Here is a 23,085-nt window from a genome sequence, read left to right as displayed (position 1 = left end):
AGGAAGGATGCTTATAACTTTTTCTAATGATTCTGTCAGCAGTTGTCTTATGAGAGTAAAAATTAGGTAGACAGCTGAGCCATAGAGGTGATTTTTTTTTTTTTCCTGCTTGGAACTTATGTGAGCTTACAATTTATGTAGCCTGTCTGCTCTTCAGTTCATGCATGAATTAAATGGTGGTAATTTAGATTTAGTCATGTTTATAAATAGGTTTGAGTCCTGTGTGGAAAAACATTGACTGTCTAGACATTTTAGCTCCTATTAATTATAGTTCTTATTCCCTTTTACATCAAATGGCGGTATTTCTGTTCTATGATATATCTGTTTTCATAACAAGTCCTAACAAGTGTGACAATATTGCAAAGCTGTAGCTGTATGAAAAAAAAAAAAACAGATTCTGGAAAAGAGTAATTTGTTTAAACCTCTAAATCCTTTTTCTCTCCCCCTCCAGACTAGCATTAACAGCATGCTGAGTGTATATAGTGAAACTGGTGACTATGGCAACGTGAAGGTCAGTGGCGAAATCCTTCTGAGCATCAACTACAGCTACAAAACAGGTGCCCTCAACATCCTGGTGAAAAGTTGCAGAAACCTGGCTGTTGCAGATGAGAAGAAGCAAAGGACTGATCCGTAAGCACAGGATAATTTCCCTTTAGGCTCTGCCAGGGGTGTCCTCCACCTTGTCACGTGCTGTAGTCAGTGATGTAGCCTGGGGTTGTGATGTGAGCCTGAGAACACATAGGATCCAGCTGCTACAAGGCAGCATTCTGATGATGGTTGATTTTGGATTCCCTGTGGGAAATGCATTTTCAATATATTTACTAGGGCAACGTGTGCTTGTTCTGGGGAAACAATATGATTACTTAAATTATCAACCTGTTTTGTATTTTTTGGCCTTTTACTACCAAGGAATAGGGAGGCTGAATTGATTTCTTACTTCTAGAATCAAAACTAAAGTATATGTTTTGGACGGAGGAAGGGATAGAGGTAACTGGTTTCATGCATCTATAGATTTACTTTGTAAGGACAATGTTTTCTGAGCTTCTCATTATAGTTTTTATATAATATGTACACACTCTCCTCAAGAAGTAGTAATTAGTGTCTCTAATCATGTGTAATCCTATCATATGTAAGGTATAAAGATTTTCATTCTCTTGTATTTTCAGTGTGTGTATTGACATAAGTAACCAGTCAGTAATCATATACTACAAAAGGGAAAGCTTTCTGCATTTCTGACAATAAGTAAATTAATTTAGCTCTGCTTTTTGTTATTCTGATCCTATCAGACTAAAGTTGCTATGTTTGTAGATAAAGACCACACCTCTCTCTGTTTCACTTATTCTCTGTTACACGTGTATGTTGTTTAGACTGCAAAAAGTAATTTCCTCATATGTGTTGCTGATGCAGCAATGTCAGGTCCTTGCTCAAACTGGTCGTTTTTATTCCTTGCTAATAATTTACTACTTGGTCTGCAGATATGTCAAAGCATACCTTCTGCCTGATAAGTCCCGCCAAAGTAAACGCAAGACCAAAATTAAAAGTAACAGCACCAATCCAGAATTTAATGAAACGCTGAAGGTGAGAACACTGTCTCTCTCTCAGGCTGTGATGAATGTTCCGCTTGTGCTCACAAGCATTTTCTATATGTGTTCCAGTATGAGGATTAGAATTTGGAAGAGATGCCTCAACAGGGAAGGTATTTAAGCAAAAATATGTAGTAATCCTATGAGTTGTAATTTCTGGCTTTCAGCATTGAGGAAGTGGTTTTGTTTGGTTCTCCCCTTTACAGGTAAAACTTCTACTAGTTTCCTTAGGTCTCTTTCAAAATTGTTCATGTTCCCATCTAACCTGAGCTCAGAGTTGTTAAAAGCACCTCAAATATTCCGTATGCCCTAAGTTAGCAACTGATGCTGAAGTAGATCTGGCTTAAAACGTCCCATCTAACTGATTCCGAAGAGAAAATAACCTTTTGCAGTAAGATCTGAATTTCTCTGGAGGCTTTTATTTATTTTTAAAGCAGAACTGACTTTGGTAAGAAAATGCCAACAACGGCTTCACTACCTGCTTTCCTAAAAAGCTGTGGTGAAATTAATTTTCTCTTGCAAAAGACAATGACAAATCACTTCCTTGAGGACTGGTGGAGCAGAATGCCCAAGCTCTTTCTTTCCTTGCCTTTTACCCACATCCACTACAGAGGCTGAAGTATTTTGAGCTCCTCATGAGCTGCTTATTCACTTCCTTGACTCTGTGGTGAAGGAGGGAATGGCAGAGTTTCTGCCCAGTTCACGGGACCGCAAGGCTCCTGGTGATTCCCCTTCCTGTCAATTGACGAGAGTTATCCCAGTCATCTGTCATGAGGCCAGAAACTCTTTTTCATTTCTTCTGAATTTTTTTTTTTTTTTGGAATTTCAGTGATGTTTTAAATAAGTTTCTTATAGTAGAGGCCAATAGACGTTCCCTGGCCAATATACTTGGCTTAACCTGGCTACAAAACCATTTTGCAGGCTTATACACACTTGGTCCGGCCAGACTGCTTGCCAAGGGGAGAGCCTCTTGTATAGCCTCCTTTTTAAATGGCATATAGTAAAGACTTGCCTGAACTGGGGAAAGAAAAAAAAAAGGCGTTAGACTCTATTTAGCAAGGACCATAGCCCTAAGCACGTTTGCTGGTAGGGAACTCAGTGAGGATAGGATCTAGCAGCTTGCTAAAAATGCAAATTGTAACAAAGAGAGCTTACTTCAATTGTGGGTAAGCAAGCAAGAGCTTCATCTGTTCCTCCCAACTGTAACTACTGTTAAAAAAGAAAAGAAAAATAATTATATCTGTCTGCAACTTCCCTCTTTGGCTTTTATTCAGTTGTTGCTAAATCTTTCACAGTGGAACTGTGGCATCTAGGTTTAAGCATTGTAGACGTATCTATAGATGAATAGCCTGCTTGTGTGGCTCGCCAACCGACTTGACTGGTTCAGCTTTTGGAGAATACGTGTCTGTGTCCAGACGTTGTTCCTGATGCAAAAAAAAAAAAAAAAACCAAAAGACATCTGGGTCTCTTCAGCTAACACTAGGAGAAGGGTGAATTTCAGGGAATTAATGGGCCTTTTGCTAAAAGCAGAGTGTGCAGAGCTAGAATTCCAGATGCTTGTAATTTTCTGTGTATTTGCTAGAACATGCTGTTTCTTCAGAGGAGTTTTTTAATAGCTTTCAAAACCAACAATGGTTACTAAGACTGATATGCTCGGTGCATGTTCTGCAGATGCAGTTTTTCTTGTTTTCAGAACAATTTTTCATAAGTTACAAAGATACAATTGAAAAGGAGAGTATACTATTTCTAGAAAGCAGTGTACAGCAGACTCTCTTTAGGGATGAAAGAACCAGTGGGGTTTCTTCTTACGAACTAAACTTTGATGTTGATCTGCTTCTTTTACATTAACTTCTAAGGAATTAACAGGATCATAGTTTTAAGCATCATAATTTACTCTATAGTCATAAGTACCCAGTAAATAATACAGAAAAAACACAATTATAATAGTAACATTAATTACAATTGGATGTATACTGCAAAGAAAAGAGGTGGGTTTAACATTAACCTCATGAGCTTTCTAGCTAGATCAATCTTGTTTGCAAAGAAAACAAATCTCTTTCATGCTTCATTTGTTAGCTGCTGTGGGCTTTGTGAAATTGAGCTAGAGCTGTAAAAGGCCCCATGGAAACTATTATTTATGCTTATTCTGAGAGTTTCCTTTTCTCTTTTTCTGTTGGTAGTATGTCATCAGTCACACACAGTTAGAAACCAGGACCCTGCAGCTTTCTGTCTGGCACTATGACAGATTTGGACGCAACAGCTTCCTTGGGGAGGTAGAAATTCCATTTGACTCCTGGAACTTCGAAAATCAGGGCGATGAGTGGTTTGTGCTCCAGCCTAAGGTAAGGGTTTCCAGGGGCCAATGAAAGTGTTGCGAAACAAATTTAGCAGGGCTTAGTTATTTTTCCTTTGGAACATATTTATAAGATGGTGACTTTGAGTGTCTAATATGGTAATAAAAATAATATCTTTGTTCTTTATTCAATCAAAACATACTGGGTTTTAAGTCTTCATGAGAACTTTACACACAATTGGCTACTTAAAAACAAACAAAACCCCCCCAGCTTTTAAATAAAATATTAAGTTATCTTGTAATAAACTGCAGTGAAGAAATGACCTAGTAAAGAAATTGATTATTTTTTAAAACTAGCATTTAAACCAGAAGACTTTTCTACCCCTCTACCCAGCCCTTAACAGTTTATTAAAGAAATAGATCTTTTTTGTTTCAGTTCAAAGTGCTTCACGCTTTTCAGCTGTGACAAAATGACTTATTAATCTCTTCTTCATCTTAACTAGGAAGGTACAAGATAAGGGTTCTCAGCAGGCAAATCAATTGGTCTGTGAAACAGGACTTGCATTGTACTTAGCTAAGGCTAGGATGACTTCTGTCTCCAGGGCACCCCCTGCTTTGGCAAAGGTGTTTATTTTTGGAAGAGATTCAAAGAGCTATTGTAAGCTAGAGGATTAAAGGCTTCTGCCTTGCTTGCTCCTGCAGCAGGCAGAATCCCCACAAATTCCAGTGGTTTAGATTGCCATTTCAGAAAGCATATTTTTCTTGATGCAGAAAAATCCAAGGTTTTACTGCAAGTGATGTGGAGATAGACTCTGATGACTTGTTTGCTCTGTGTTCACTATTTTTAAGGAACTAGTGTTATATCCAGGGTTTTAGGAGGGAGTGTTCGATTTGTGCCTTTCTCTCAAGTTGGGAGATGGATCTGATTGCTGTATAACTAATTTCTAGGTATAGCCCTTTGTAAGGCTTACATCTAAACTGTCACAAATTTATGGTTTAGTAAATAATTTCCCAGAAGATACATAAGGAAATTGGTCTCTTCTTTGAACATTTACCTCACACTTTGTAAGTAGCAAGGAAGATCATTCCCAGTTTCCTAGTTCAGCTTTGTCAATAAGGGTGACCACCTTCCTTCATGGTCCAGACAAGGCGAGACCAGGAAGAGAAAGAGGCTAACAATGTTCTGCGAACGTGTTTCAATCAGCACTGTGTCCAGGCAAGGATTATACCGTCTTCCTTACAAGCTTGCTTTGTGTAAGTTACTCCTCTTGGGTTGATAGGGGGGCTTTTGAAGCAGAAGAAATGTCTGCTTCACCTCTGCCATAGCTCTGCCTGTTGCTCAGATGTTGCTCTTATTCAGTACCCGCTGGTCTACAACAGTAAGATACACATCTAGTATTTGGTTTGCTCGCAGTTTGTATGCAATGCTGGTCTGAAATTGAGCTTCTTATCATGCAGTTGTCTCTTTGTCATCTCATTTCAGTCTTTGGGGATTTGTGTGTGCATATGGGTGGTTTCTTTTAACCCTAACAGGGGGAAAGAAAAAAGACAGTCATGAAGCTCTCCTGCTCAGGAAAAAAGTAACGAGGCGCTAGGCATTTCAGCCATTCCAGCTGGAAGGTGTTGTCTGATTATTTCCAAACCTGTTAAAAGGATTTTTAAATTAGTTCTTTTTTTAAATGAGTTCTTTTTTTACCAAAGAAAGCAATCGCAGAATTGGTCTTGTCTGCCTCCTAAGTTGTTACAAATAATATTTCTAAACTTAAAACGCTGCTGAGATTGCTGATCAGCAAAGATGATAATATTTTTGAAAAATCAATTACTGCATTTTGAGAAAAAAAAAAAAGAAGAAAAAAAGCATGGGTTAATACACATTCAAATTACATGCTGTCCTCCCGTATGAACTGCCTGATAGAGACAGGAAAGGCAGTGAAACATTTCCTGGGTTTTATTACAGCGCTTTATTTATTTTATCATGAATCATTTAGCTGCTTTAGTGAAAAGGTTGGAGACTTTAAGCCCTGTTTCTTCTATGAGCATCGAATGTCGGTTTTCAAGAGGAGTGTGGTTAAATCAGAAAAAGAAGAGAAAATAGTTCTGTGGTTAAAGAGGGGACAGAGTCTAGAGCCATGTTATGTGCGGGTTTGGGGAGGAGACTGACAAATTGTTCCTGACGTAAGAACTTATGCCATCACTTGTCCACCAGCAGAACATAAAAAAATTATCCTTGTTGCCTTTATGGGAAACTTGATCCTAAAGTTACATAGTTTAGACTAAAAGTGAGATGCCTGACTGGCAAGATTTAGATGTTGTGCAAATTACCCCACAGCACTTTACTACAGGTTTTCTTCTGTTCTCTGTTGTAGCAGCTGGCATCAGACAGTGGTGGAAACAGGACCATATTTCTCAGAGTCACTGCAGGAATACCTGTGTTGCCGTAAAAGTGCTTCAAAGTCACAGAAGGGCCATGTTGTTATCACTAAAATAGTTTTGTTTCCTGTCCCGTTCTTGTGTACAGCCTTAGCCCCACTGAACATGGTTAGTGCCTTGGCCTGGAGTCTATGGTATAAAGGCAGTGCTGACTGTGCACATCACTGTATGTATTTCTGGTGTGGGGTTTGGTTCTGTTTCCTCTTGATAGAATTTTAGCCTTTGTGGGGAGTCAGGAAACAAGCTGAATGCATCTCGGAGAAATACGGTCACTGATCAGACAGACATTCATCTATAAGCAGTTCTCTAGAAGCTTGTGTGGTACCTTGGGGGGTGTGTGTCTTAGCACTCCAGGGCACTCTCTCTTTATACATGTGCTTTGTCGCTGTGATGGATCACAGGATTTGTTTATTTGCACCCAAACCTAAGCACAGAAATGCAAGCATCTGGGTGGTCCCACCTCCGTTACTGGGCATCCCTGAGCAAGGTTAGCATAAGCCCAAGGTTTTCATAGACCTGATCTCTAATGTAAATGTGCAAAACTTCTTTTTCACTGCCCTTTATTTTAATAGGAGAAGTCAATTTGAACTGACACACCATGTTCTCTTTGCGTTGCATCTATTGTTTTTAAAATTTAGTTTCCAACTTACAATATGAATGGAAGTTCAGCACAGGTCAGTGAAGGCCTGAAGAGTACTGAATGCATTCTTTCTGGGCAAGATTCAAACATTTATAAAACAAAAAGATAAAGAAATAGTAGCTGTGTAGAGAAGGAAAAGGATACTGGCGGTAACAGGTTTCAAAAATGTTTTTCTATTTCAGAGCTGGACTCTGCTCTCTTCCGCCACCCTGGTTCCCCACATCTCCATTCCATGAGTGACTCAGTAGTGACGCTTCTAAAATATATGAAACCAATTATGGTTTAAAATCCTGATCGGGGGAAATAAGAGCTGCACATCCGCTTAGATTAACTAATGTTTATATGTTCAGAAATAAGTTCAAGTTTTTTTCTGTTTGTGTGCTTCACTTACTGATGCTAGATATCGCTCTCCTGTGTATGTTCACTCAAGAATGTCTAATGCCAAGTGGCTTTATTCTCCTTAGTGCTTGCATTCCCTAGCTCATCAAGTTTTCTGAAATGTGACTGCATTCAGTCTGGAATGTCTAATTATCTGAAAGTGGGTTGGTATGTCTTGATATGTTTAAGAAGTGTTTCAAACACTGTATGGGTACAAAAAAAGTTAAAATCAAAAGGAGAAGGTGAATGCTTAACTTAAGCTGTATTTCTGTCTGCTTGTTTGTTTTTGTTCTTTTCAGGTGGAGGTTGCAACAGATGTTGGGCTTCAATATAAAGGAGAACTGACAGTTGTTTTACGTTACATTCCCCCAGACAGAAACCTAATGCTTCCTCTAGGGCAGTTTCAAGGTAAAACAAGCATTAATGGCAGCATATGATTACATCCTTTTGAGTATTAAAATGCTTTTCTAGGGTGAAATAATGCTATTAGTGAAGATTGAAACCATACTTAAATATACTGCTTGTCTTTATGTGGGGAAAATCTGAACTGTGTGTTTCTCCTGCTTCAGACTCTTCGCTTACATTGAAGCTAAGGAGAGAGAAGGGTAGAGGGGTGTGCAGTCGAGTGTTGATACATGGCTATGACCTAACTAAAAAAAAAAAAAAAAAGAAGTTAGATAACATGATCAAGGACAGCCACATAGAAATAAACTGTCTCCATCATTCTTCAGCTAGTTATATACAGTGTATAGCTGATCAAAGTAATAGACTTCACTTAGTTCTCTGTGTGCTTAATTGTCCTTAAGTGTACCTCTCCCCTCATTTTCACTCTTTTTTCACACTGCTTTACCTCTGCTCAGTTTTGCTGTGTTACTGCTGGAATTCAGTCCTGTAAAATATTATTGAATTCTTTAGGGTAAGACATTATTTTATCAACAATGAACAGGGGAAAATAGTTACTAACTCTTCGCATTGTAGTAGCATGAGGAACAGCAGTCATCTGAAATGAAACCAATCACTGGGTAACACCTGAGTGTACAGGGATATACCCAACACAGGTATATCACTGCCTTAGTGACAAAATTGCTTGTTAGCATTAGGATTTGACAGGTATATTAGACTTTTCTCTTTCTTTTTTTGGCAGATGATATTGCCTCTGCTAGTAGTAATTCCAAGGGTTTCTCTCTTAAAAGCTAATTGTTGTCTGAGCCCAGATATACACTATCTGCATTTTTTTAAATTGGTGAATTTTAACATCACTCCTGATCTTTTTTTCTGAGGTTTTCAGCCTGAGTCAGGGTGTACGATCCCTGCTGATAAGCCTCTTAAAATCTGCAGCAGTAGCAGGTACAAGTGCCTTCACACTGCTGTTCAAAAGCAGTAGTGTGTCAGTGCTCGCTGTGTCCTTTTGTCACAGTCTCTGAGGAGCACTGCATCCTTACAAGTGGAATACATGCGGTGTATTTCTGCATTTTAAGCTTTGGGACAGAGGTTTTATACCTTACTTGTGGTGTAGGGCTGCCTTAGCATCAGTGGCGGAAGTAGATTCTGACAAGAAGGTAGGACTTAAAGGACGTGCAGTTCTTTGTGTTCAGCACGGTAATCCACAAATACTTGTATTTGGAAACAACTTCAGATAGGGCACCCTGTTGTGTCCAGGAAGGAATAGTTACATAGTCAAGTCCTTTATCAAATATGGAGTGACTTTTCTGCCCCTGCCTTATTAGTTTCTTTACCCATAGAGAATCACAATCTCCTTATAAGAAATACTTTAATCCCATTGCCGGAAATGAGCGAAAGAATCTAGCCAAGCTGACTTACATTTCCAAATCAGTCTTGTAGTGTACATATAATTTCTGATGATTCTGATGACATTGCAACTCTGTTCTATGTATAGGAAAGAAGAGCTTTAAAAAAGGAAAAAAGGGAGACTCTCCTGTGCCATCTGGAGGTATATTAGAAGTCCTCATCAAAGAAGCAAAGAATTTAACAGCGGTGAAATCAGGAGGCACATCTGACACTTTCGTGAAAGGGTCTGTGGTTTGTTTCTCCCCATTTTTTTAATGGCTGCACACAATCATATTTTGGCTGATCAAATTTTTTTCAATATATATGTACATGGAGTGTCAGTCCTGAAAAGCAACTGACAATTCAAAATGGTATGATGAAGAGAAGGATGCTGTGGGATAAGGGTAGAGAGGTACGGGTTGTCCCAGTAGTTAAATACAACGATATTTAAATACTACTCAGTCGAGGACAAGAACCATTCATACATAAGTATCCACTGTGCTAATGTGCACGCTGTTATAGAATATAAAGTTTGGTAAAATAAAACACTTCTACTGAGTCAGCAGAGAGAGGCTTATTCATCTCTCCTGGAGGCAAGAAGTTGTAAATTAGGGAACTCACAGTCTGTGTCACTTATATGTCTGTATGCATTTGGGTACGTAAAAATATGTTTAGTATGACATATATATGTACCTTTTTATTATACAAGCAACATTTTGAGTTGGACAGTCAAAATCCAGACTATATAGAAAATGCTACATATAGGGTATACTTGTGTTTGAATAAAACGAACATACTTGCCCATGCCTCATTATATTGGATTTTTCATAAGTTTAAGTTATGCTTTTGAAATGTCAAATTTTGGAAATAATGGATAGCTTAAAACATTTTTTTTTGCCAGTTTTTGCTTTCAATACTAGCTGTCAGAATTGCTGATTTTTGGATATGCTCTAGTTCATTAGTAATGGTTTGAGTGTTATTACTAAATGGTGACTGTAGAAAATATCCTGCCTTTAATTCCTTGGCGGAGCTGAGAATTTATCTTGATTTTGTAGCGTGCTTCAAACTATCAGTAACCTTATACACTTCATGTAGAAAAAGTTTGAGCTATTCTTCCTGTGTATTTGTTCTCCCATGCCATCTCTTTTCCTGCTATGTGTGAGCGCATTTCCTTTTACTGAAAATAGACTCTCTGATCTTACTGGAGCTTGCAACAGACTTCAGGGAGAAAACGTTGTCAAAGCCTTTTTAAATTAGCAGTAGCAATGCATGACCAATAATTCTCCAGACTATCTTTAATTAGTGGTGTCTGCTGTTGCTGACACGGATTATTCAATACAGATGATCTCAAAGGTCCCATCCAACCAAAAATATTCTGTGATTCCTTGGACTGTAGATCTGTCACATGTCATGGCTAAATGCATAACCAAGTCGCCATGAACCGGTTGTGGTGCTGCAGTGGTCTACTCTGCACTGTTAGCTTGAGATAATTTGACATAGGTTAGCCTGCTGCAGTAAACCAGCTCATGTTTGTTGTCAAGTAAAAGCCTGCACAGGGATCCTGATCAACATCTAGCGTTACGATTTGTTTGTATGTCTGACCCTTTAGTATTCATGTGCAACCACAAAGTTATTCTGTTAGCTTTGCTGAAGGAGGTGAAGGTACAGACTATGGAAATTTGTACAGACCTCTGATTTTGAAACAAGAGTATTAAGTTCACTTAGTTCCACTAAAGGAATTCTCCACTAAAAGTAAAATGTGAAAAGCTTGTCAGACTTTACAGCATTAGTGCTTCTGCACTCATTAGGGGGATTAGGCAACTCAAATCAATAATGCTAACCTGCTGAAGTTCCTTCCTTATCAGTCATGTCCATTTCTTTCTGGAGAAAGAAATGTCTTCCTCTCTCCCGCTTTGAGAGCGAGACCGGACTAGGTGATTCCAGAGGCCCTTTCTAGCCAACATTTTTATGATCCTGTCTATATTTAGTCTCACTCAAAGAAAAAGTTTGTGGTTAAGACCGAAGGCATGGAGTAAGGAGACCTAATTTTAGTTTCTGCTGGTGATAACTGACACTGTAACTATAAGAACAAATGGAGCACAAGTGCAAACTATGCAATTCAGGTATATGCTTAATTTAATAACAGTGGGGAAACAGGGTTCTGATCCTATTTGAACCTCTACATGATTGTAATTCTTTGTGAGTATTATGTGACATTCCATCTACATATTCAATCTTGCTTTTTCATATCTCCCAGGTACCTTCTCCCAGATGACAGCAAAGCTACAAAACACAAAACTCCCATCATAAAAAAGAGTGTGAACCCCCAGTGGAATCATACCTTTGCTTTCGGTGGCTTGAATGCAAGGGATATACGTAATGTCTGTCTAGAACTGACTGTGTGGGACAAGGAGTCACTCTCCAGTAATATTTTTCTGGGAGGTGTCCGTTTGAGCACTGGAAATGGTAAGGTCCCACCTGACTCGTGTTTGCTTTTATTATTCTGCTCTCCTTCTTCCTCACCGCAAGTGATTCATGAGTATGAGGGACAGAAATGTTATGGAGTGTATGGAAAGTATATGGGAACTTGGGGAAATTGAAAAGGGAGAGAAGGTACCATCTAATACGTAGATGGTTTAGTTCTTTCCACCATTGAGTGAGACACAAAAATTTGGCGCCCAGTTGCACTTTAGCAAAGTCTAGAAGAACTGGGAATTACTTGGAAGTGTTTCTTAGCATCCCAGTGAGGAGGACAAGACCACTTTTGTCCAACAGCAGCCTTTCTGCTGGCGATGGTGTGCTCTGGAAGAGGTGTGAATGCGTTCCTCCTCTGTTAGGAGAAAGTTGCTCGTGGTGCAGAGGGGGGAGGTTTCTGTACCATGCACCGCAAAGGGGTGTAATGACAAATCGGTGCTCTCCAGGAGCTACCTGTTTTCAGTATAACTCCCTGTGCAGGTGAGTAGTGTGAAGTGCTTGTCATCTTTCTTTAGACTGTTGGAGCACATAAGAAAGTATTGAGTAACTGCTTATTAATATGCCAAAACACCTCATGTTTTTGCAATTACCAGGTGTAAGTAATGGCAAGGAGGTTGACTGGATGGACTCTCAAGGGGAAGAGCAGCACCTCTGGCAGAAGATGATTGACAGTCCTGGAGCTCCTGTGGAAGGGATACTAATGCTAAGATCCAGCATGGGAAAACGCAGACTCTGAAAGACTTTAGCTACTGAGGGGTACCACAGGTACTCCTCACTTCAGTGGTGTTCAGGCTTTTTTCACTTTGCCCATTTGGAATTGTGAAAGGATTGTACCCTCTGCCTTGGATATTAAGGCTCCAAGTGAGACTTTAATGCATTCTGCACTTTCATGTGCACGTGTTTAACCCAGGGTTCTGGTATGGATTATGTTTCTCCTGAAGCCAGTGAGAATTTGACCTTGTACAGAGATTGGACTGGCTTTCTCTGTCCCTTCTAGTGACCAGTGTGCAGCTGACGAAAACCTCTGCATGGGGGTTAGGGTGGGTGCACAGAGTGAGCAAATTCTCTAGTTAGTCGTTTAGTAAGTAATGCCTGGTTTACATATCTCCATCTGGGTCAAAGATGGCCTAGAAGACAGCAGCGATACAGTACAAACAGATTCAGAGTGAGTCTGTGCTTTGGTATTTGAAAGAGAAAAAGCCATAATGTTATGAAGGATAACGAATAATCTTTCTTTATCGTGTTTGCTTGGTGGGCTGTGTCGCGTGCAGGGTGGCAGGCTTGGAACCAAGCAGCCCACCAAGGAAGGCCAGTGCACTGTGCTGCACGCTAGAAACAGGCAGCAGGTGAGCCCGTGTACAGTGCTGGTGTTCTGGCATTCCCTGGGTTATTTTAATGCACTGTATAAAAGGCAGACTTGGTTCAACATAATCAAAGAGCCTCTAATGAAAATAAATCGTTAACAAATCTCCAGTTTCCAGAACTACATGGTATTATTGTGTTTTTCATTCAGTTGACAGCTCTAGCCAAGATCTTCTGATGTCATTGAACAGAGGGAATATGTTCATGTGCCTGTCGCCATCTGATGAGTTGCTGAGATGAGACACACAGTGGGTTTGTGTAGTAAAGTGATGTGATTAAAGCACGTGCCAGAATGATTTGCACAACCATGCAGTTTTCTTGGAAGGGGCTGGGATACCCTTCAGGCGTGCCCATGCATGTTAATTATTAGCCAGAGTAGGACTTTTTTCTCCTGAACTCCCCCTGTGAGATAACAGTGGATTTAACAATAACAGTGGGTTTTGGCCAGTTCAATCATTAATCTTATTAACTGTGACAATTGTTCAACAGTAATTTTGCCGTTTGGTTTCCTAAAGTGATTTTACACCTACTTAGATTCCCCATCCTCTGGGGATTCATACAGGTCGTATGTGAAGAGCATGCTGTTTTGAATAGTTGTTGTGGGCTACTCCTGCCATAAGGAGATAGGGTTATAATTTTTTTTAAGGACAGCACATGTCTGCTTGCAAGACTGGATAACAATATAATTGCATGGCATGTGATCGCTCGGCGTATAAGACAAAGGAAGGTCAGTAAACTGACTGAACAACAATTCTTCTGAATTTTCCAGAATTAGAAACTCGATTCCTGTTTGAACTGGTAAATTCATCAAAATTCATCTATTCATCTATGTTCTTACCTTTTTATTTTTTTTCCTCCAATTGTTTTATTTTTGGAAGCAATGTAGTATTAGTGCTAAGGAAACAAATTGAAACATAGTCCTTACATAAGTTAATGGAAAAACCCAAACGTTCAAAAAAATGTATTGTTCCCTGTAGGTCAAAACAACAGTATTCAAAATTTCTGTGAAGAATAAAGACCATAAAATCTATCTGAACAACAGAATATGAACAGATAGCTAAGTAACTACAGCTGAAAATTTTGACATCTGTAGCTGTCCTAGTGTACAATTATGTCCATGTATTTAGACCTAAATCCAAAACATTAACATTTAATGTCAATTGCTTTTATTTTGAAGATATTTTATGCTGGTTTGGTTTGAGTGGCTTGAAACTGAGGGAAGTTTACAGGCGGTTTTTTAAAATCCTAATACTACTTATAAAAATATTTATTTTTGTTAAAAATATTATCTTCATTTTAATAAAAAATTTGTTTTATTATGAATAGTTTCCTATTAAAGTTATGATATGGCTTTAAAAAGTCATTGGAGGTACTGCTTGCCCAGTTTCAGACCCCCAATTTTCAGAAATTACTGAGTCGTCTTTGAAAATAAAATTCCCTTAGAAAATCTCAGTTTGGGAACCAAAAGTCAGTAACTGCTCAAGCAAACTGACTTAATATTCCTTCTTTATTTATTCTTCTTTTTTTTTTTTTAAGTCCTGCTCAAATTGGGCAGTGAAAGTCTAGTCTAGTTTAAGGTGGCTTTTCATTTTATGCCACAGATGCTGTGAGCTGATAAATTAGAGCACAAATATCAAGCACATGTATTTTATGACCTTTTTCTAATCATAATAGTCTTTAAGTATTATGGTTTTTTGGGGTTTTTTTGGTATCAGCATTCTCCAAACTGAAACCAAACCTAGTTTTTGGCACCTAAACTACCTCTCTTTAACAGAAACAGTGTGAATTGTCTTGGTTGTTTGTACTGCAAATGTGTGTTTATTTCGCGAATAATAATATTATATTGACATGGACGCACAAGCTTGATTTTTCCACTTGCTGGAAGTCGATTCAAAGAGATAAAGCTTGTTAAATCTAAAGAAAATAATTCTTCAAGGTAAAGTCCCAGACAGAGCTGTAGAGGAACAGTGGACAGTTGGATGTTTCAGTTTTGTTTCATCTTGATGGTGAAACTGGGAAAATGAAAAGAATACAAAAATTCCTCTATGTTGGCCCCCAAAATGGGAACCTTTTTCTCTTGTGAAAATGAAAAGCTTAAAATGTTTTTGAACTTAACTAAGCCTTTTGTTTTTACATGGAGTACAAGAGTTTGTCTAATTTTTGAATGGTATTTTCTAATCTTCTAAGCATTAACCTTTTGGCTATATCAAGTCTTGCTTTGAAAGGAAAAAGTCTGTGCTTCACCACTTCAGCTTCTGCCCATTTTGGTCCTATAGTAGAATTTGTGATGGATGGACTCCTCTGGGGATTGTCACCTGGCTCCTACGTGGGGTTTACGTTCTCCTTTTTCCTTCCAAAGGGCCAAAATGTCACTCTGAGCCTGCACCTGAAAGTATAGACCGGGCTGTGAATGTGGGTGTCAGCTGCAGTTCACATTATGAAAGGAACAATTTCACCTGGAAGTAATTGTGGCCGAGGCGGCGGTGCTTGCCGTTGATGGGATTTGGAGTAGTACAGTGAAATTACCTCCTAGATTAGCAGTGACAATTCTGCATTATGGTAGTGTATAGTAGATATCACACTCTGCCTCAAATGAGCCTCGGAGAGATGATGAGCATCATGTAAACACTAGAACAATTTGGAAAGCTTTGCTGGTCTGTCATGTTATCGGCACATTTGTAGGAAGTGTTTGATTTGTGGAAAATGTCACATTTAATTGTATCTCTTATATCTCTGTTCTCTTCCTTTACAAAAATGATTTGTGGTTTGGAAAAAAGCACAAGATGATTAACTGCAGATGTGATTTCTTGTTTCCCAGATATTTGAATTAATTGCCTATAATTGTGCGTCATCACGTACTGTGTGTTACCAGGCTGAACAAAAAGACAGAAAGCTAGGAATTAGGCAAAAAACCCTTATTTTTGTATGTATGTTTGTGGTATTGAAGGTGCATGAATGGTTTATTCAAGGCTAATTTTTAGGAGAAAATAGCCACAATTTTAACATTGATTCATAAACTCCTGTCCTGAGTAATTCGACACAGCAGAGCTGATGTTTCAAAAGTATTTCTCCACACAGACTTGAATAACTGAAGATGCGTCAATGGAGATGAAATCTTCTCTACAGTGGTTTTTGAAAGTGTATTACACAATGCATTTTACTCTGATACATATTTTTCTAGCAAGGCAACTACAAGGCTTTCATCACTATCTTTTTCCCCTTTGTGATTAGATTTTGAGGGTTTGACCCATTAAAGAAGAATAAAAGTGCAACTTTTGCTGTAAAACATCAAGTTGGGCCGGTAAATAAATCTTTAGACAGTGTGGTTATTGCAAGTATCCATCAGAAACAGCTGATGCTGACGGCTCCCCAAGCCCTGCCATCAGACTTTGGTATCCAGACCTGTTCTCTGGAAGTTTTTCTGCTCAGTTTATCAGCTATATGGCGACTTCAGGCTTCTAAATGTTGATACTCTTGCTTGCATGCTTACGTGCCCAAAGCAGGCCAAAATAGGTTTGAAATGGCCTCCCCATCTCCTCCACCCTGTTACGTTTGAGTGAGGGTGGGAGGAAAACTGCAAAGACTCTGAGGGACACTGTTGCCATCTTCCTGTGCTAATCCAAGTGCCGCTGCCTTCACTGAATTTCACTGAATTTTTAGAGTTGGAAGGGACCATAAAGATCATCTAGTCCAACTCCCCTGCTGAAGCAGGATTGCCCAGAGCAGGTATGAATGCCTTCCTTGAATGCCTTTTAGATGCCACATTTTGATCTTTCTTTCCCAGCTGGACGCTTTAGCAAATGGTTTAAGAGAGGAGGCGTTGGGATGGTGAGTATGTTTGGATCATGGTGCATTAGACTGGAAGCTTGTTCTTCTGGGCCTCTTCCAATGCAGATAATGCTAAGGTACAATGAAAAAAGGATTTTTATGTATTAATTTTTTATTTTTCTTTTTCTGCCTCTTTAGGCCCTGCCATGTGCAATTCTAAGTTTTATTCTGCAAAATATTGACTTCCAATCCACCAGTACTAATTGATAGGGAGAGATAACAAGAGGGTTGCATTTAGACTGGCGTAATTTTGGCTTCTTGAGGGGTATGCACATTGCCCAGCTTCGGGCATGTATAGTTTTCAGTTTGCTCTGTAGAGTCAATGAAGAGAAAGACTGCTTGGATCTCCTACACCTTCAAAAAAGAGCTCAGAGTCCTCTTTTCACAGCCGTCTGGTTTGTGTATTCACACAAGATAGTAAGAGTTGTACCTGAATCTTTGCAAGGGTGTCTCTTCCCTTCATCCCCCCCATTCAGTTCAGCAACCCACACTAGAGCGTTCTACCTGAACGTTGATCTCCAGTGTCTGGAAGGAGGTAGCATGCCGCAGTTAGGTGATAGCCCGGCTTCTTTTCATCCATACAAGGTAAAAACTGAAATTTTACTTCCCTAACATACAGTATTGATTTTCAGCACCTTGCCACAATGACAGAAGTAACCATCTCCTGAGAGCTGGCCCATGCACTTTGTAAAGTCTTTTTTTTTTTTTTTTAATAGTTTTTTTAAAATTACTTATTTAGTTTTACACACAGAAATGTCAACATTTGAGAACCCTAGAGAAATGGTGGTAGAGCGTGTGATGAATTTCAAAATAGGATGCAGACTTTTATTTGCAGTGATGTCTTTTACCTTAACTCAGCAAGAGACGCTGAGAAGCACGCTAGCAGAACCTTACCGCTGTGTCTCATGAAATCACCAGGCAGGAAATTCATGTTTGCAAATGCTATTTGATAAGTGGTAATAATACAGTGTTAATTATACTGCGTATATTGACACTGATACTGGAAAGTGAATCTTAACTTGCTTTTTAGGTGGTTTTTAGGTTGCTTGTCAAACTCACCCTAGCTGCATCTTGGCCCTTTATTAAGCTAAATTATTTCAACAATTCTACTTTGTGGCAATAACGTCTATTATAGCTGTGTGCTACTTCTCCTGACAGCTCGGTGTGTATTTTTGAGGATAATTCTAATTGTTGAGGTCTGCCTAAAGCCAAGTATAGTCATTTGTGGCAGCAATTAGAGAATGTCATGTATCCTTCGTTCTGCCTTTGTTCTGCTGAAAATCGGTTGCTAGCTATTTGTTTAATTATTCTGCTGGATGTGAACAGTAGTAGCAGTAAATGGCATTGCAGTAGGTTAAGTTCTGCCCAAATTTAGACAAAATAAAATGTTTTCTGCCCAGAACATTTTTGTACTGTGCACTGTATGTTCAGTTTTGTGGACAGTGGTGGCTGGTAATATATTTGCAGCTGTTGTCAAGATCAATGTTCTGTCTTTTAAATTAAAATACTGAAACATTGCTGTGTCCTTGTCTCTCCTAAAATACATTACAGCAAACTATAACTGTGTCCCCTAGGAATATCCCATATTATCACATTGAGTTAGAGAGTTACTTCACTTATATGTAATGAATAATGCAAGAGGCTTGGTATGTCTTCAGAGGTGGGACTTCTCTGACAATGTCTCTCTGCTTTTTTTGTCTTAATTTCTACACTTTAAGCATCTTTTTAGCTTTCATAAGCATCGAACCTGTTTTCTTTTTAACGTGCAATTCTAAGAATAAAGGAAATGCAGTGTTCTCGTCCCCCTTGCTAGTGAGTTATTTTACATTTGCCTTAACCCTGCAGGTTCAGCAGGTCCTCCCCTCCATCTCTGAACCTCCTACCTCTTTCCTAGTTCAAAGTCCTGCCCACCTGAAAATCCAGGTATTTTCAAAATGCATCTTTTCTGTAATTGCTGCTCTTGTTTATTGGTTTTTTTGGTGGTTTGTTTTTTCTTTTTTAATTAAAAATAAAAAGCATTCCATCACTCAATTTCTACTTGCAGCTGAGTAGTGTTCACTTCGACACACCTCCCAGAGCTGAGAGCTCTTTTGCATCTCTTCTCTTGGTTCACAATTTCCCTGAGGTTTTGTATCTTGCTGTCTCTTCCTGACCGTCTGAGACACCAGGAGGCAAAAAACGCTCCTGGGCTCTTGGCATGTGCTTGCCTCTTCTCACTTTGCAGTAGTCTGAAAGTCTGGCTCAGTGCGTTGGGTTCCTGCATCAAGATTAAGGGGAGACCACCACAGCGGGGTTCACTGGTCTCTTGGCATGATTTGGGCATAGGCACCTGGCTCTTTTGCCCTCACACCACTCCTGTCTAGTTTGTCCCCATGCTGGTTCTGGCCTTTATGGGGGTGGGAGCTCAAACACCCATAAAGTGGAAGGCAGCTCCAAATGGGGAGGAGACCTCCTGCCATTTCTCTGCTCATTGGACTTTGGTTATGACTGTACTTAAGGATTTGCCTGGGGATCTGGAAGACACCTCTGTAACGACTGCCATCTCTGCTCCCTTTCTCTTTGAGGTGATAGATGCCAAGTTCTCCTTGTAATTTTGAAGTATGGGCCAACCTAATTACTGAAATTCACGTCTTGGTTATTTTCTGGGTGCATGGGTGGCAATGGGAGATGCGGTGGTATCCAGATATGCACTAGCACATTGTGCGTGGACAGTGGCTTTCCCCTCTTGTTTCCCTTACGTTTTACAGAGCATGCAGCAGCTGGATCACCGCTTGGAAGAGGCCAGAGAAATGCATGTGCTGCCCACAGCTCCCAGTGTCCTCACTGGCTCCTTCAGCCCAGCCAGCTGTGCTGCTCTGCTCTCCCCTGCCAGTGTCTGCAAATGCTTCCCCTCTCTTCCCTTCACCGAGCTGCCATAAAAACATCCTCCAGCTGCGGATGGGGAGAGAGCAATGGGCAGCAGCTACATGGCCCAGAGGAGCTGTGCCATCTCCTGGCAGGGTAAAGCACTCACTCCCTTTTCCCTGTGGATGTGCAGCCCTGGCAGAGTGAGAGGTGAGTGGCTGGAAGCGATCTAGCGCTGAGATTGCACAGCCTAAACTCCATTATTTCACCACCTCAATTTAAAAAGTGGGTTGCGATCGTTAAGAGTATTTAAATGTACTTCAGGTTACTTTTTAGCCTCTGTGTTTTCATTAATTATGTGATGCAGTCTGACTCACGGTCTTAGGTAAGTACTGAGCTGTAACGAAGCTGCATGTTGTAGTCATTTAGTGCAGAGCTGTAAGGGTCATTGGTGATTTCATTAAAACACAGCGCTTTCTGTCCCAGAGGGGATGGTTTGAGCTTCAAGAATAGGAATGTTTAACTTTCAAGTTTGCCTCTCCTCTGTAGGCATAGAGGAGGTATGTGATGGCAGGGGTTGTTCTCATCAAATCAGGTGGATTCTTGGGTAGGGTCTGGGGAAAATCAGGCCATTTACAAAATTGTTTTGTGCTCATGAGAACTTGCTGCCTCTCACAACTTATCCCGGTAGTTTTGTTTGCAAAAGATCTTGCATGACAGAAACTTTAATTCTTTTCTGGTCTAAAATGGTTGAAGTCTTTTGGTTCATATTCAAAATTGAAACGTATCTCCAGACTGATGTAGGAACCTCCAGCCCGTGGCTGTATCCGCACACAGTGATCTGTCGCATCTCCTGCAATGAATAGCCTGGAGGTGGGAGTGGAAAGGACAAGGCTCATGGCAGGTCTTGCTTCTTGGAATCAGCCTTTAATCCTCCTCCCAGTTTGTGCTTTAAACAAGATTTGCATTTTGATAGCAGTGGTAGGATTAGAGGTATGGCAAGAAGAGCTATGTTGTTAGTACAACAAAGCCTCCCGCCTGTAGGATTTTGAGGGAGCTGAATTTTCTGTTAATTTTTTTTTTTTTTTAATATACACTAGTGTAGATACTGCATCTTGTTTACGCAGTATTATTTTTCTGGGACCAAAAGTCTACAGGACTAATTACTGGAATATATTTGAATATTTTGAGTTTATTTGAACATATAAATGCTGGGCTAAAGCCAGAAATACTAAGTCCCTTGTTCAAATATTCCTTTACCAAAAGGCCAATCTGCTACATCCCGTACATGCAGGCTGACTTGACTCCAAAACAGAGATGGCACAAGATGTTTTTCACTGTTCCATTCCTCCCCACAAAAATGCACAACAGAAAATGCCAGAAACCTTATATTACTAATCAAGAACAGCTTTTCTTAATCACAAGATTTTAATAGATGTTCTGTGTAGAACTATAACTAGTAATCCAATCACTCCTGCACTCTCCTCCACTTAATTCAATTTCCTGTAACAGCCCAGTGATTGCAATCACTTTCCTGATTGTAGCAATCGGAAAGCCCCACTCCTGCTCACTCGGTCATGAAAGATGGCTGGATGCACTGATTCTGTACCTAAATCAAGACGGAGCAGCAGCAGATTGGAATTGCAGCAGTACAGTAGAAAATTCAGACTTGTTAGAGATGGTTTCTTTAAAAAAAAAAAAAAAAATTACATCATTGGAAATCATTTGATGTGATTTTTGAATGATTAAAGTGAGGGGGAGGGGGGAACCTGTCTGCCTGTGCATTCATGCTGTAAGCATATGCACTCCAAGGCATCTGAGCCAGAGAACTGCACCCAGAGCAGTAAGTGTATGGAAGTCTCCGCAGGCTGGCTGGTCCGTGTGCGACGCTTAAGGCCTGAAGCAATGTGATGTGCTCAGCCACATCTAGTTTTCTTCATCACCGGTTGTTACACAGGTAGCAGAGGAAAGGCAGCTTGGGGTACAGCTGTGTCCATCACCACGCTGGCTCTTCGCCTCCTTGCTCTTCTATAGTGGGGTCTAGGACTTTCTTTTTGGTTTGGCAAGGTCTGGAAGAAAAATGCTATTTCTGTTTTTGCCACCAATCCTGTCCTTGCATCTTATTCCTAACAGCAACACTCAGAAAGCTCAGTCAGGGCTTCTTTGCCCTCCAGTTTCTCATCCTCGCAAACCTGGCACCACCACTTACAGAGTCCAGAGTGTATCCAGATCTTCTTTGCCTTTGGCATCACAGCAGGGCCAGCCAGCCAGCACCAGGGCTGTGCCATGCTTTCATACCTACTCTTGGGAGTTTAGTAACAGTCTCCTAATACTCCCAGAAGTAGACCGTCCTGTTCAGAAGACACCCTTCCACCCCCCACACCTCGGTGCTGTCTTACTTCAGTCCACAAATTAGCTTTTGCTAACTAGTGTCGGGGCTGACTTCCCTCTCTTCACATTCATTTCCCTCATTAATTCACTTGCAGGATCAACCCTTTTAAGAGACTTGCTAACTTCAGAGGGTGCGAGAGACTCAGTTCTTTGGTAAGGATTACTTTAAGGATGCTGACAAACTGTTTCTCTGCTGACACCAAAGTGTAAAATTAAACCATCTACCTTACAGTGAAAGACAAACAAACATTTGGCTGAAAAACCAGGGCCGTGCTCTGAGTGGCAAGAATGAACAGCACAGACAATGGAGTGCTGCTTTTCAGGCATGTCAAATTATTCATCAAATCCTATAAGCAGGCGTCCAAAGCTTTAACTCACAAATTTCACTCCTTTTATGCTTACATTCTTCGTGCATGATGTATATTTTTTTGCAGTGAACTGGCAAGGCTGTGGGCTATAACAAAATCAATTAAAAATTCTTTCCTTTTTTGCCTCCTAACAGTTTTCACTGCACAGGGAACTTTTTTGTTAATTTGTAAGTGCAAACAAATATTTTCACAGCTCTGGAAATGACAAATCCTTGGTGAAGTTCCCCTGGGGGTAATGTTTCCCTGCCATCAAATCAACAGCCTGGTCTGTCTCCAAGATGAAGAGGGGGAAAGAAATCTGTTACTCCAAGTCTGTTGGACATGAAAAACCAGCGGCATACCAGGTGAGAACATATTTTTCTATCAAGCATTGCAGTATGTGGCCTTCAGTAATTACTGCTCATCTCCTACACTGTTCCTTTATTGAATTCGTTCTGGCAATGACTTCCATAGTGCTGCTATCAGCTCATTTCTCCTCACTGCTGCTGAACACAGGTACCTTGTGCTGCCTTTGCCTTATGCTTTGTGTCTGTGATCGACCATATTATGAGTGGAACTGAAACGACACCACTGGGTTGCTTGTACACTTTAAATCTGAGGCTGATGTCTCTGTTCTAATGGTTTGCAGAGAGGTTATTTTGATCTAACTTTTGAATTAATCGATCAACTTTTATCTCCAAGAGGAATTTTAGACAACTAACTGTT

General features: G+C 40.0%; 1 protein-coding gene across 1 annotated transcript in view; it reads left to right on the top strand.

Moving 5' to 3' along the window:
• SYTL5 (synaptotagmin like 5) overlaps positions 1 to 12,323 on the top strand; it is a 55,016-nt gene extending 42,693 nt beyond the window's left edge. The window contains exons 11-17 of the mRNA XM_074147643.1: positions 452 to 630; positions 1,476 to 1,578; positions 3,764 to 3,925; positions 7,624 to 7,732; positions 9,222 to 9,357; positions 11,370 to 11,578; positions 12,181 to 12,323. Of these exons, the coding sequence (XP_074003744.1) occupies positions 452 to 630; positions 1,476 to 1,578; positions 3,764 to 3,925; positions 7,624 to 7,732; positions 9,222 to 9,357; positions 11,370 to 11,578; positions 12,181 to 12,323 (1,041 nt within the window). The remainder of the gene's footprint in view (positions 1 to 451; positions 631 to 1,475; positions 1,579 to 3,763; positions 3,926 to 7,623; positions 7,733 to 9,221; positions 9,358 to 11,369; positions 11,579 to 12,180) is intronic.
• Positions 12,324 to 23,085: the final 10,762 nt, after the last annotated feature.

Source organism: Numenius arquata, chromosome 1, assembly GCF_964106895.1.
Source record: "Numenius arquata chromosome 1, bNumArq3.hap1.1, whole genome shotgun sequence".
Lineage (NCBI taxonomy): Eukaryota > Metazoa > Chordata > Aves > Charadriiformes > Scolopacidae > Numenius > Numenius arquata.
The sequence above is the reverse complement of the archived record's forward strand: the minus strand, read 5'-3'. Positions and strand labels throughout refer to the sequence as shown.